The 15,600-nt window shown below is 42.9% G+C and overlaps 1 protein-coding gene across 1 annotated transcript; it reads left to right on the top strand.

The window, feature by feature from the left end:
- Nucleotides 1–1,689: 1,689 nt before the first annotated feature.
- Nucleotides 1,690–6,161, top strand: LOC124144617 (actin, adductor muscle). The gene is made up of 2 exons (XM_046514102.2): nucleotides 1,690–1,914; nucleotides 4,629–6,161. Exons 1-2 carry the CDS (start codon nucleotides 1,789–1,791, stop codon nucleotides 5,631–5,633), a joined length of 1,131 nt encoding a protein of 376 aa, XP_046370058.1. The 5' UTR covers nucleotides 1,690–1,788; the 3' UTR covers nucleotides 5,634–6,161.
- The last annotated feature ends 9,439 nt before the right edge of the window (nucleotides 6,162–15,600 follow it).

Raw genomic sequence — 15,600 nt, 5'->3', positions numbered from 1 at the left:
TCACTCTATTGTGTTCATCCTCAACTGAGTCAGGACAATTAAAACACATTTAAACGATAGAGATGTTCAGTCTGGGTATAAAGCGCTAGACAACCAGCCTGTCAGTCAAGCGAGAGTCGAATAACAGGAACATAAAAGCAGCCCATAGACTCTTTTCATTTTCAGAAACTGCAGTAATCTAGACTTGCTTACTGTTATTGACTCGATTAGCTGTGCAGAGTTGCGTCCCTTGGGCACACCAGAAACCTATGGTTGTGGGTTCGAATCCCGGTTCGCCCCGATTATGTTTCTAGGTTTGTCAGCACCGTACCCGTGCTCGTGGGTTTCACCGAAGTGGTAAACGTCCGAGACCTGCCCCACGTCGGGCTTTCCTCCCACATTAAGCTGACACGCCGTGATATAACTGGAATAATGTTAAAGGCGACGTTAAACCCAACTCACTCACTAGCAATGTGTTACCTGTGTGGTCACGTGGCAACGTACCCGATAGCGTGGTTTAATACTCGTGCTATCAACCACTGGTTTGCCGGGCTGAGATTCGATCATTAACTGATCCGACTGAAATTGCTGAATAAGGCTTTCAGTACACGTACTCTAAACGTTCGCCAAGATCCCATGCGCCAATGTATGAATGGAATTCCTGTTTGCAAGAAAACTATTGTCAGACAGTCAGACACGAACACTAAATTAGCTATCTGCACTGAAAGTACACATGTATGTCAAATAGCATAAACACGCTTCTCCTTAAAACCGCTTTCCGACGATACAAAGTGCGCTATGCAGAAGCTGCACGACCTCATGCTTAAACACTCAGGGTCAAACCTGCTCATAGTTCCCTGGTGGAAACAGCTTGCATAATCTCTCTTCACTTATTTCTCCATTGAGGAGACGGCGCAGAATGTACGAAAATATGTTTTTATGATAAAGAAGCTGTATTTTACACTACTACTAAAACAGTCAAGACAGGCGATCAGATCTGTCAGACAAACTAAACAAGGCATGTTAGAAACACAAAATAACTGACTTAGAAATTTACAGGCTTAAAAGAAAATTGCTGAACATAAATTAACATGCTATTGCAAACACTTAGATGTTGATTGTTGTATGTTGTGAATGCGTGAAGTCTTTATTTTCCCCACAGGTATATGATGATGCTGTGATAAAACATATCTGTAGCGGGATGAAAATACCTGGTGGTTGTCAATTGGACAGGACACTTGGGTGTGAACGAAATACCGTTGACGAGACAAAGCCTATGGTGAGATTATCGTAAAGAATCTACGCCTGGTTAATTTGACACGTATAAGTCACTGACAGTACCCCAACTGCGGCTCACACAGCTTGGGCTGAGAATTAAATTATGTAACACTGAATGAAGCTATCCCACAAGGTGTGGTCACGGCCATTTTGAAAAATCGTCCCTTCACACAAGAGGAATTCTTAAAAGCTTTAAAATCCCAGTCATTGGGCGTTTTAGCCCGGCACGAGGCTAGTGGCATTATTTTAGTGGTACCATACGCTTCGAAAATTATATTGGGATTGGTTGTAGAACCAGCGCTCCATGGCCTGACTTCGGATTGGCGTGACCATATAAGCAGGTCGGGGCTCTCCATATAAGGATATGCTTCGTCAATGGCAGCCCGATTTCTCGGAAAGCTCGCGCACTGAGCGATATAAGCAGGGGTCACGGCTGCATCTACCACTCGCTTGAGGCAGCACGGAGCAAAGAGGTTGTAAGCCCGTACGAATCTTTTCCCTGTCGGATTCCAAACGTATACATAATTCAAAATGTGTGACGATGAAGTAGCTGCTTTGGTCGTTGACAACGGCTCCGGCATGTGCAAGGCTGGATTCGCCGGAGATGATGCACCACGTGCTGTCTTCCCTTCAATCGTTGGCAGACCCAGGCATCAGGTAAGAATTTGAAAGTTTAATTGAAACTTTATAAAATTGAAATTAAATTAAATAAATTAAAATTTTCGATTTTATTGAAATTGATTTTCACATTTGATTTTGATACATATTTTAATTGAATTTGAATTAATTTTGCATAATTTCAATTTGAAATTACGACTAACGTTATGGTATTACCGAAACTGGTGATTCGGAATAGTTATGAATGTAAAGTTAAAGGATAAGTGAAATATATATTCAGTTGTTAAAAAAGCTGATTCTTCAATAGATTTATGAATTTATTACAATTTGTATTATTGTTTAAAACTATTACCTTTAGTTTAATTTGTTGTTTTAATCGTTTGCTGTGTGCAGCTAGTATATATCTTAACAGGTGTAATGCATTATCACATTTACAAAATATTATTTTTCAATTATTTAAATACATGCAAAGTTCGCAAAGAGTAACATGAGCATTGACTCGTACAGGACATGCAGTTTTAAGTTAGTATACACTATATCAACTAATATTGAGAAAAAACAGAACAGAAAATAAATTATTTTATGGTTTCAAGATAAAAAAAACCCAACTACATCCTAGGGGAAAAGAATCATCTCAAACGTTTACTGTCAACTTTAAAATCGACTAATAACACAAATCTACATTTTCCTCCGAACTTAATCATGAAATACTTTAAGCTTTAATTGAAGAAAACCGGAGAGCATGAAAATGCATATTTAACAAGATTGACCTAGATTAAAAGTTTTCAAAATCAGCACACTTCTTGCAAGAATAAGATATCCAACAAATGGACCCATTTCACTAAAATATGATCGACAATACCTCCACATATTAGCAAAAAAGACAAAAGTTGGGTCGAAGGGTTTTAACTCTTGATCCAGTACCAAGCAAGGGCTCTCAGCGAGATAAAATTTCTCTCGATGCCGGTGACCGCCATCTTCGACAAATATGGAAGCGTTACTCCAATCCCTTAAAGAATGACCTCATGCCTGCCACATGTGCTTCTGCGGGAGGTCAGACTGTATTTAAGAGTGGTGAAAAAATTCATTGTGAAATTCAATCTATAGGAATTTTCCTCCAAGCGCCGGTGTCAGCACTTGAAGCCTTTCCGCACATGAGCAATGAGACGGAATACTTAACTAATACACTGAAGTGATTATGTCTTGATTAACACTAATTTAGCAAATCTGAACTTTTATCATTTTTAATAAGAACATTTAATACATGTTTGAACCTGTATTTGATTAGGATTTAAATCTGAGGTGTAAAAATAGTCAATAAATTTAAATATTAATTAAATTGATTGTTTTTAAGGATTTAAATCTGAGGTGTAAAAATGGTCAATTAATTTAATTATTAATTAAATTGATTGTTTTGAATTATGTATCTGAATGCACTGGTAATTATCAGAATCCTTTTTTGGCCCAAAATGGCAGCGTAATTTATGCAAATATGTTCTTTGACATTTGAGTTAGTCTGATCTTGCGGTGACTCCACAGCGTTTTATAACGTACCATTGTTAATTTCATGTTTGACATTCCTTGGGGATATGGCTGTGACATGTTGATAGAGATATATTATGTATTTATACATATTTATAACAAATGTCATGAGCAGTGGTGATAATGACACGGCTCAGAGACAGAAATATGTAAACACGCCTGCACATGCATTCCACAGATACTTCACTGTGGTTTAAAACGACCCAAGGTCAATACAGTGAGTGAGTGAATGACTTGGGTTTAACGCCGCTTTTAACAGTATTCCAGTTTTATCACGGCGTTCAAGTGAGTCAGTGAGTATGTATTTACGCCGCTTTTAGCAATATTCCAGCAATATCACGGCATGGGACACCAGAAATGGGCTTCACACATTGTACCCATGACGGGAAGCGAACCCGGGTCTTCAGCGTGAAGAGCGAACGCTTTAACCACTAGGCTACCCGACCGCCCCCACGGCGTTCAATAAACCTCATAGCGATTACTTAACAGAACTATGCTTAACCTACTTAGGGGCGGTCGGGTAGCCTCGTGGTTAAAACATTCTCTCTTCACGCCGAAGACCCGGGTTCGATTCCCGACATGGGTACAATGTGTGAAGCCCATTTCTGGTATCCCCCGCCGTGATATTGCTGGAATATTGCTAAAAGCGGCGTAGAACCATACTCACTCACTCACTAAACCTACTGGTAGATCACCCATGTTAACGCCTTGCCGCTTTGACATTTACAAACATATTTTGCTAAGCCTAGTGGTTAAGGTGTTAGCTGGTTACGGTGAATAGCCGGGTTCGAATCCCCCAAGGGAACGCTTAGTAAAGCTAATTATTTGTGTTGATGAGGGCTGCGTAACAACCACACACCAATTAATAGGAAATGTGTGAGTATTGTTTTATGCCGCTTTTTGCAATATTCCAGCAATATCACAGCGGGGGACATCTGAAATCGGCTTTACTTATTGTACCCTTTGGGGAATCGAACCCGGGTCTTCGTCTTGACGAGCGAACGCTTTATCCACGAGACTACCCCTCCATCCGCGATCATTAATAACCCAATCTATCAGTTATTACTTCGCAAAGTACCTTAAATAATTAGCCAGACAAGTATTAACTAAAATAATCGGCGGAGTAGGTTATAAAATAAGGGATGGGCAAGGTATATTCTTGTATATATTTTATTTGACATATTTCTTAATACAGACAATTATCATTCCAGGGCGTCATGGTTGGTATGGGTCAAAAGGACAGCTACGTTGGTGATGAAGCTCAGTCCAAGAGAGGTATCCTCACCCTCAAGTATCCCATCGAACACGGTATCGTTACCAACTGGGACGACATGGAGAAGATCTGGCATCACACCTTCTACAACGAGCTGCGTGTTGCCCCCGAGGAGCACCCCGTCCTCCTGACGGAGGCTCCCCTCAACCCCAAGGCCAACCGGGAAAAGATGACCCAGATCATGTTTGAGACCTTCAACGCCCCGGCTATGTATGTGGCCATCCAGGCTGTTCTGTCTCTGTACGCTTCTGGTCGTACCACCGGCATCGTTCTTGACTCTGGTGATGGTGTCACCCACACCGTCCCCATCTATGAAGGTTACGCCCTCCCCCACGCCATCCTTCGTTTGGATCTGGCTGGACGGGACCTCACAGACTACCTCATGAAGATCCTGACAGAGCGTGGCTACTCCTTCACCACAACTGCCGAGAGAGAAATCGTCAGAGACATCAAGGAGAAACTCTGTTACGTCGCTCTCGACTTCGAGCAAGAGATGTCAACCGCTGCTTCCTCTTCCTCCCTGGAGAAGAGCTACGAGTTGCCCGACGGTCAGGTCATCACCATTGGTAACGAGAGGTTCCGTTGCCCTGAATCCCTCTTCCAGCCATCCTTCTTGGGAATGGAATCTGCCGGTATCCACGAGACCACCTACAACTCAATCATGAAATGTGATGTTGATATCCGTAAGGACTTGTACGCCAACACTGTTCTCTCAGGAGGTACCACCATGTTCCCTGGTATCGCAGACCGAATGCAGAAGGAGATCACAGCCCTTGCCCCCAGCACAATGAAGATCAAGATCATAGCTCCCCCCGAGAGGAAATACTCCGTCTGGATCGGTGGCTCCATCCTTGCCTCTCTGTCCACCTTCCAGCAGATGTGGATCAGCAAGCAGGAGTACGATGAATCTGGACCATCCATTGTGCACCGTAAATGCTTCTAAACTATTGACAATATTCCTGGGACTTATTTTCAAATTACCAATTGTCATGGAAACGGTTGTCTGTCTGCACGTGCTTGGCTTCCCTGACAATGTACGTCGCACCAATTACCGGTACAGTCCGGCACAAAAACTGGTTACGACAGCATGAACCGGGGATGACCCGGTTAAAATGTTAAAATATTCATGACGATATTTTTGAATCAATATGAAAACATTTGTTATATTGAGGGGAACGATTTTTTACGCTGTCTTTCACACAAAACTGTCGTGAGAGGCTTATATATTGCAACTCAGGTTGACAAAGAACTGACTGCCAAATACAATGTTAACTGTAAATTATGTTACGGTCAGCCGGGGAGTTAGTCAGCTTTTCCTGGTATAAATCGCTTACGACAAATTGATGTATATTATGTCACGATGTGGTTTGTAAAAAAAATCATGTCTACTTGTTTAAGAGCACTTCTTACTTTTCAAGTTGTACAATATGTAGAACCTTCATCCGGCGCGAATAAAACACGTTGAACTATTTACATGAAGTTTGTTTTTGGATAATAGCTTTTATAAGGACTACGTGAAAGACACTAGTATTTAAATTCAAACTTATAAAAAGTATACTGGTGTTTTGATTCAGATTTACACTTCTCTTTAGTTAAAGTGGAGATAATTTTTGGGATAACAACTTCTTTATTTACAGTAAAGGCGAAATTCTCTTTAGTTACCGTGACTGCGTCAGAGTCGTAATTTTACTGTCATAGTCGATGCATCTAAAAATTATTATTCACTTCGGGTTCTTGATTTGAAGCAGTTGCAGCTATGACCAAGAGAAATGAATCATCAACATTGAAAATCTTCCAGCGTTAAGTCATTTCCTCGCCTTGTAAAATCAACTTACCCTTGAGTGAGTGAGTGAGTTGGTTTAACGCCGCTTGTTCGTTCGTTCGTTGTTTAAGGCCGCAGTAAACAGTATTCCAGCTAATTGACGGGGGTCTGTAAATAATCGAGTATGGACCAGACAATCCAGTGATTGACATCATGAAGATCGATCCACGCAATTGGGATACGGTGACATGCATCAACCAAGTCAGCGAGTCTGACCACCCGATCCGTTTATCGTCTTTTACCACAAGCATGGGTTGCTGAAGACCTATTCTGACCCGGATCTTCACGAGCTTAATGTGGAAGAAAAGCCCGAAGTGATGCAGGTCTTAGACGTTTAACACTTCGGTGAAACCCACGAGCACGGGTATGGTGCGGACAAACCTAGAAACATAATCGGGGCGAACCGGGAGTCGAACCGACAATCATAGGTTTCTGGCGTGCCAAAGGGACGCAACTCTGCACAACGAATTGCGGCGCCTCAGACGACTAGGCCACCCGTGCCCTATCACCCTAGAACATCCACTTGTCTAATGATGAGGGATGAATGGTTTTAACTAAGCGTGGAACCCGAATTCAGGTATGAATCCTTGTTTGCCGTATGGTCATCAAGGTTCGTTTGTTTGTTGTTTAACGCCGCACTCAGCAATATTCCAGCTACATGACGGCGGTCTGTAAATAATCGAGTCTGGACCAGAAAATCCAGTGATTAATATCATGAGCATCGATCCACGCAATTGGGCTCGATGACATGCATGAACCAAGTCAGCGAGCCTGACCACCCGATCCCGTTGGTCGCCTTTCACGACAAGCTTAGTCGCCTTTTAGGGCAAGCATGGGATGCTGAAGACCTATTCATACCCCGGATCTACATGGGTCTGGTAGTCAAGGAGCTTATTTAACAAATGTTATATTTGGGATAACACATTCTAAATAAAGTACAAATTCCCGTCCGGGATTCGAACCCACACTGCCAGAGTGAAGCAACTAATCGCCAGCATTCAAAGTCAGCGATCGGACCCACTCTGGCTTCCACGAAATGAAAGTTCGACGACTGGTAGTCTAAATCACGTACTTTGTGTACCCCTCTGACAAGTGTAAATTGGCACGGCTCCCATTGCCGAAAGTGTTATTCTAAATATAACATTTGTTACATTTGACCACTTTCTAAATGGCATTGTGTGTTCAAAGGAGCTTATTGTATGTCAGTATGTGAAGAAAATATACATCTTCCCGAGGAAAGGGCGTTTACTGACTATACAAGCCCAGTTTCCACCCTTGCCGAACTAGGCTGGAATTTCCAGGCTCGATCAGAGCGCCACTAATGGCTATTACGAGTTATGTCCCTTCAATACCCCTTCTATTGTCCAACCAATTCTACATCTCATATCACATGCATTAGCTTCGTTCAAAATGGCGGCGCCTAGTCAAAACTATCTTATCGATCATCAATATGTATTGTAATAAAACGAGCCTTTCCTCGCGAAGTGCATCTAGTTATTTGAGCACCTTGATTACAAACATGATAAGATTTGCAAAATATCTGTCGACGCCCTGTTGGCGGTAAGAATGCCTTGCAAATCCTTTCGGTTTTTAAAAAGCCACGTAATCCATACGAATTTGATTGGACTATGCATAGACTCGGTAGTCCAGCCATAATGTAACTCCGGAATTCCAGCCTATTTCGGCAAGGGTGGAAACTGGGCTTTAATAGTCATTTAATGCCCTTGCCTTGGGAAGATGGAAAATATAATCAAATGAGGAAAAATCATGTTTACTCTCTTCTTCATTCGACTAACTGTCAAGTTTACCAGCGAGTGGTCTAATGTGCCATAGTTTCACTGTACAGAATTGCGTCCCTTGGTATGCCAGGATCCAATTTTCCTGATTTCGAATCCAAGAAAAGTCCTTATTATGATCACTGGTTTGTCGTCACCACACACATGCACGGTATTCACGAGGAGCGAACGTCTTTACAAACAAACTAAATGATGTATGTGCGAGTGAGTGAGTAAGTGAGTGAGTGAGTTGAGTTTAACGGCGCTTTATTCCAGGACAGTATTCTTACATCGCGGCGTGTCAGCTTAATGTGGGAGGAAAGCCCGAAGTGATGCAGGTCTCAGACGTTTCTGCCCTCAACAAAACACTCAACAAATAAATGGTAAGTGATGTTCTATGAGATAGTATATGTGACGTAAGGGAGGTAGGTTGCTGAGGGATGAATGTTAGCCGTTAGTCTGGCGGAGAGTGCTGCTGGGTGCGCACGCACATGTATTGTTATCAAATATATACCCGAATAAACCTTTGACTCAAGACATCATCGTTCTGTCATCTGGACCATATTCCGATCAAACAGTACGACGATGCGCGATCAATGACGTCATGGATCCCGCCACTCGATCCACCCGTTCGTCAGCCGTTACCAAAAGCACGGAGTACTGTGAACCTATTCTACCTCGTAAAACGAAGAGCACAACCTAAACGTGATGACGTTGGTTTGCAATTCGTTTATGATAATATTGGTAATTAAGGCACCAAACTAACCAAATATAATCACATTCACACTTTCTACCTAACAACCTCTTAATTGATTAATAAATTTCACACTTCATAGATTACCGTTCGGCATCGCCTGCGCTTCTTCAATCATGTTATTACTGTACCGCAACGATTACTTCAGATTGGTCCTTTCTCTGTAGACTAACATCTAGTCTCTGAAATGAACACATCTTACATAAAAAACAGTTGTTCAATTATCTTAATAAAAATATAATAAAAAGGAGCCCAGTGACTCTCTTCATGATACTGCAGTGATCTAGACTTGTGTATTTGATATATATTTGTATCAGGGTCTGTAAGACAGACTACTTTCTCCGTTTCGTAATCTAAACTGCCTGGCAAATGAAAGTAAAAAAAGTGGATGTAATAAAAAATTGCAAACGTCATCAACACGTTACAAGGCTGAAAATAGTCGCCGAAAAACTAAGGTCCAATATCAATCACCATCGAATAACTATTTCTTGAAGAGGGGTATGCTTTCATTTGCCCGGCACAGTACGTAGTTAGAAAAGGATTCCATCCCTAATCTCCATTCCGTAATCTACTATGTAATGCCAAGTACGCCATGCTCTTGTCTTGGCGAGTTGCCCCACTGCGTGAGAACTGCTGACGGTGGCTCTTGTTTGTGTCTTGCAAAACGCGCTGGTTCCGTGAAGCGAAGCGTCTTCCAAGTAGCCAAATATTCAGTCTTACCAAGGGGAAACGTCTTCCTCTCTTCACCATCATCACCCAAATTGAGTCATTTCCAGTGGAGCATCGTCATACCCGTATTCGAAGTTTAAATTGGCGGAGGTTGAAAGTTATTATTATGTAGATATTAAAATACAAAATGCAGCAAAGAGGGTTTGGGTGATCCTGGCACAGTCAGGCTGGTTAGGCTCATCATCAGCTCAGGGCCCCTGCCCCTCTACACGCAACCCAGACAGCGAATGGGACTTCTCCCAGGACGCGATGCTTGGTCAAACCCACCCCGAACTTTTCGGAGAATGTGAAGATTCCCCAACACTGCAGCCTTCTGCATTACCCAGACTATCAGAAGGGCTGTATTCCTGGTAGCAAACCCGGGTACTCTCCCAATGTCAGTCAACAGATTGGGAGGTAACAAACCAAAGGCACCGAGAACAATGGGGAGTCGGACAACTTGGTACTTGGGATGCAAGCGTGACATTTCAAAAGCGAGGTCCGCATAGTTGCCATGTTATTCCTGAATGTTGTCAATCACATTGGTGTCAAAAGGGACAGAAAATTCAATAATGTAAATGATTTCATTGGATTTATCAAAAAGGACAAGGGCCTATTCCAAAGAATTCTGTATTTATCATTTTCCATGACGCCCCCTACATATTCCTGGTCGTACCATCGATGGACCTCTGTGTCAAAACCGCAAAGACGGTAATAAAATGATAGAGCCACTCCATCATGTCGCTTAAGAAACTGTGTTTGTGCCAAAGATGGGCATCCGCTGACAATATGTTGGGCAGTCTCATTAACTTCATTACAGTATCTATATTTCATATTTACATTTTGATGCAAAATCACACATTGACGGTTTCGAGTGGGAAGTGACTGGTTCTGAGCAGCAAACAGAAAGCCTTCTGTTTAACTTTTCAGGCCAGCCGACCTCATCCAAGCGAAGGACTCTGTAGGGTTGCTGATCTTCTCAACACACTGCACGTAATCTCGATGCAATGGTCGTTCAGATAGCCTCTCCTTGAAAAACTGAGTCTGGGCCGATTTGATATTTGATTTAATATTTGATTAGTAGTAGTAGTAGTAGTAGTAGTAGTAGTAGTAGTAGTAGTAGCAATGTGTGTCTGTGACTTCGGACAAATGCCGGTTTTGTAGTGCTGGCCCTCTGAGATACCATGCCGCAGTTTAATATGAATACCCCACTCAGACACAGTATACTGACTTCGAGCCGACCAGTCCTTGTTTTGGCCCCGTTTATACCGGGCGCCAGGCACGGAAACAATCTCTTGAAGTATTTTGTTTTGACGCTGCCAGGGATCGAACCACCGACCTTCCGCTCTCCGTTCAGACACCCTATCCACTAGACCACTGAGGCGGTCAGGTAGTAGTAGTAACAGTGAGTAGTAATTGTAATATTCCAACAATATCTAGACAGGGGACACCAGAAATGGGCTTCACACATTGTACCCATGTGGGGAATCGAACCTGGGTCTTCGGCGTGACGAGCGAACGCTTTAACCACTAGGCTACCCCACCTCCCCAGTAATAGTAGTGTTAGTAGTAATAATAATAATATTAGTATTAATAATAGCAGTCACAGTGGGATTGAGATGAAAAAAGATCATGATGGAAAAGGTATTGATGCGCAGTGAATAGTCCGGGCTTCGAATCCATTTTAATCACGATTTTTCAACCAATCAGATTGCCACACACACTCACATTCGTTTCACAATGAGATAAAGAGTTAAGTTCTGTCTTATTACATATTCTTTAATTCTGAGTTGATATACACCATGTATAGACTTGCACAAGTCTCTTAGGAAATGATTATTAGTTAAATTAATAATTTCTAGATTTTATAAATCATACGAACAGGTTGTCATTATAGAAGACCGGCGTCCTCAGACTGTCTGCTCATCTAGACTTGCCTATTGTTATGATAGCATTATTATACATTCATGGACAAATCATTCAGAATAGCCTTAAAGCAATGTTTATGCATGTATTAAAGATTTATGAGACTAACTTCAAAAGTACTCACGGAAATGAAAAAAATAAATTTTTTCGATCTCAGATTTTCAATAAATGCAGTTAATATACAAAATATATAAATATTCAAACAACTCAATTAGTACTAATTGGGCCTTGGCACACATACAGCGTATCAAAGGTTTTTATGTCTTTTTACACGTAAAAGTGTGTAAAAATATGAAGAAAAGACTATTGTGAAACTGAGGATAACCAGGTGTTAGTAGATCAAGGTGAATGTCTATGACCTATGACACCTTGACGACAGGTGAAAACAGGTGCTTGAAACCCACGTGCAAGTGATTTGTCAGTGGTTAGTGATTTGTCTGTGGCATTGTGGGATAGTGAATCATCGTCAAAATATCAGAACGTAAAAGTAACATATTCCCTTCTCAAACAACAACTTACATGTAATTGTTATTATGTACATAAACATAGCTGTTAATTTTATTGTTGTTTAGATAACTTTTTTCCAGGCTAATTTGCATAATGCCTATAGCCTGTTTCTGCCATGTCAATTTTGGACTTAGTTTTATTTTTGAATGTTGACGGTGCCTGCAAATTACCTCCTGTAAAGTACATTTTGTATTGAGGACTGAGATAAAACTAGCAAATCCAGACTAGTACTTTTCCATTTGTTTTGTTATTTCATATTTACATCTGCGTAATGCTTTGTGTCGATTATTAAATCCAGCATTTCCATGAGTACTTTAGTCTCTGAAATGAACATATTTTACAGAAAAAACAGTTGTTAAATTATAGTCATAAAATGTAATAAAAAGGAGCCAAGAGACTTTCTTCATTTTCAGATATTGCAGTAATCTAGACTTACCAAACTTTATAGACGTGCATGGGCTGTATTAGATATATTTGTTTCAGGGTCTGTATGACAGACTAAAGATGTATTTACATCATGGATTCTGCGTTCACTCATCCTCTAAAATATCCTCTGGCCTCAACGACCTCACAAGATAGCTAGACAAGAATAAATTCACCAGTGATTTACGTCTTCAAACCCCGTATTCCCTTTCGCCAATCCTGTAAAACGTGCCATGCCTCTTTACGATAATGTAATCGCCGAACCGAACAGTCATTCGGATCTTCTCGTACAAGACCGATGGCCATGATCCGAATGTGTCCGAGATAAGGGCACTGCAGTTCGCCGGCTGCTCGGTTATTTATAGCCACAAATTAGATTGGAAGCGAATCCCAAACATTCCACTGAGCGGTCTCCGAGGAGAAACATTCTTCTTTTTCCTCACCAGGCACTCTAGTTAGCCGTTTACAGCAACCACCTGTCGGATTTGGCTCAAGGCAATGTGCCCTCCGTGGGTATGAAGGCCAGTGATTGTAATGTGACCTTTGAACTCCATACGACTGGAGCCTCGATGTCAGATTTCTGATTTGATATCGTGCGTTTGGTAGAACAAATAGAAGGAACAGCGGGATTTGATTTGGGCCGACTATCTGATATACTGGAAAGATTTTTTTTAGGTTGTACAAAAGAAAATGAAATTGTAACAGGGAGATTCTGGATGTTTTGTGCAAAAGAAATAGATCCGTGAAGATCCGGGGTAGAATAGGTCTTAACAGAGACCATATAATAGACTCTGGTCTTAAGCAATCCATACTTGCTGTAAAAGGCGACTGTGCTTGTCGTTAGAGGCGACGAACGGGATCAGGTGGTCAGTGTCGCTTGGTTGATGCATGTCGTCGTATACCAGTTGCGTGGGTCGATGTTCATGTTTTCAATCATTTGATTGTCTGGTCCAGGCTCGATTAGTTACATACCTCCGTCGTATAGCTGGAATGTTGCTGAGTGCGGCGTTAAACAACAAACAAACAAAGCAAAAACAATATGTCTTACACCAGGGGATAAAAAACATGTCCAAGAAAGCCTCCAGCCACTTTTACACTGGTTCAATGTGGTAAGAAATGTATTTGCAACCACAAGACCCATACCACGTTTGAAATTTAAATTTGTGCGGAAGAAAGCAAACTGACTGATTTAAAGGAGATACGATGTCTAAGATTCTTATCAGCAGTATATTTGTTATTGTACAAGCAGCCACACACACAAACACATACGTGTACACACACACACACACACACACACACACACACACACACACACACACACACACACACACGACACTCACAACACACACACACGACACAAACACACAACACACACACACGACACACACACAAACACGACACACACACGACACACACACAACACACACGCACGATACACACACAACACACACACGTGCATGCACGTCACTATATAAAGTGCAATAACCTTGGAAGCGACGATAAACCCCATTCCACCTCGCTGCAGTGTGTATCCCCTGTCAGATGGTTGTGGGAGAAAGCCTGACGAGATGCAGTTCTTGATCCTGATCCTCATTGGCTTCTGGCACAACTAAGGGACATAACTGTGGATAGCGCATTGCGATAACTTAAACATCACCACAACGTGTTCACAAGTTAAAAAAAACTTATTTCCTGACAACTGTTTTAGTGTGACGACTGATCTCCGCGCGCGTCATTGCACTCGGTATGGTAGCTCATTTATGTCATTACCCAATCTGATTCGCATGTCACGAGGCAAATATAGAGGAATGGGACGCGATCACGATCAATGTCGAATGTATGTTGGCGCCGCTATGTGCCCATTTCCCCCACATGGGTACAGTGTGTAAAGCCAATCCTCACTGCGTTCTTATCAAACCGACTTGAATCTTTGAGATAACTGGAAATAGTTGTCCGACGCCATTACTCGCCCACACTCCGGATGTCGCTATGGAAGGCCGCCTTACTTGGAAGTGTAGTACGCACGAAGAGATAAACTGCAGAACACCCCCCATCCCCACTCTCCCCACCCCCAGCCTCCCTCCCCCACCCCTAAACATACGAACATGTCTGGAGAGAGGTTGGGCATACCGTGTCAGGGTTTGTTTGCTATTTGACGCCGTAATATTTCAGCTATATCACCACAGGATTGAACAATTACATGGTTTATGCCGCATTCAGCAATATTTCAGCTATATGACGACGGGTTTAAACATTCTGGACCAACCGACCACACGGTCACCGGGCTGACCACACAGTCCCCGAGCAGACCACCCGACCACACAGTCACCGGGCTGACCACCCGACCACACAGTCACCGGGATTACCACACCGTCACCGAGCTGACCACACCGTCACCGAGCTGACCACACAGTCACCGGGCTGACCACACGTCCACACAGACACCGGGCTGACCACCCGACCACACAGACACCGGGCTGACCACACCGTCACCGAGCTGACCACACCGTCACCGAGCTGACCACACAGTCACCGAGCTGACCACACCGTCACCGAGCTGACCACACAGTCACCGGGCTGACCACACGTCCACACAGACACCGGGCTGACCACCCGACCACACAGACACCGGGCTGACCACACCGTCACCGAGCTGACCACACCGTCACCGAGCTGACCACACAGTCACCGAGCTGACCACACGTCCACACAGACACCGGGCTGACCTACCGACCACACAGACACCGGGCTGACCACCCGACCACATAGCCACCGGGCTGACCACACAGACACCGAGCTGAACACAGTCACCGAGCTGACCACACAGTCACCGAGCTGACCACACAGACACTGAGCTGACCACACAATCACCGAGCTGACCACACAGTCACCGAGCTGACCACACAGTCACCGAGCTGACCACACAGACACTGAGCTGACCACACAGTCACCGAGCTGACCACACGTACAGTCACCGAGCTGACCACACAGTCAC

The sequence above is a fragment of the Haliotis rufescens genome, unplaced genomic scaffold (assembly GCF_023055435.1).
Source record: "Haliotis rufescens isolate VD_foot unplaced genomic scaffold, xgHalRufe1.0.p SCAF_8, whole genome shotgun sequence".
Taxonomy (NCBI): Eukaryota; Metazoa; Mollusca; class Gastropoda; order Lepetellida; family Haliotidae; genus Haliotis; species Haliotis rufescens.
The sequence above is the reverse complement of the archived record's forward strand: the minus strand, read 5'-3'. Positions and strand labels throughout refer to the sequence as shown.

Bases quoted from the DNA above. Each gene is read 5' to 3' on its own strand.
- LOC124144617 (XM_046514102.2), top strand. From the start codon at position 1,789: ATGTGTGACGATGAAGTAGCTGCTTTGGTCGTTGACAACGGCTCCGGC. The intron at 1,915-4,628 runs GTAAGAATTTGA...TTATCATTCCAG, and splicing joins TTGGCAGACCCAGGCATCAG to GGCGTCATGGTTGGTATGGG.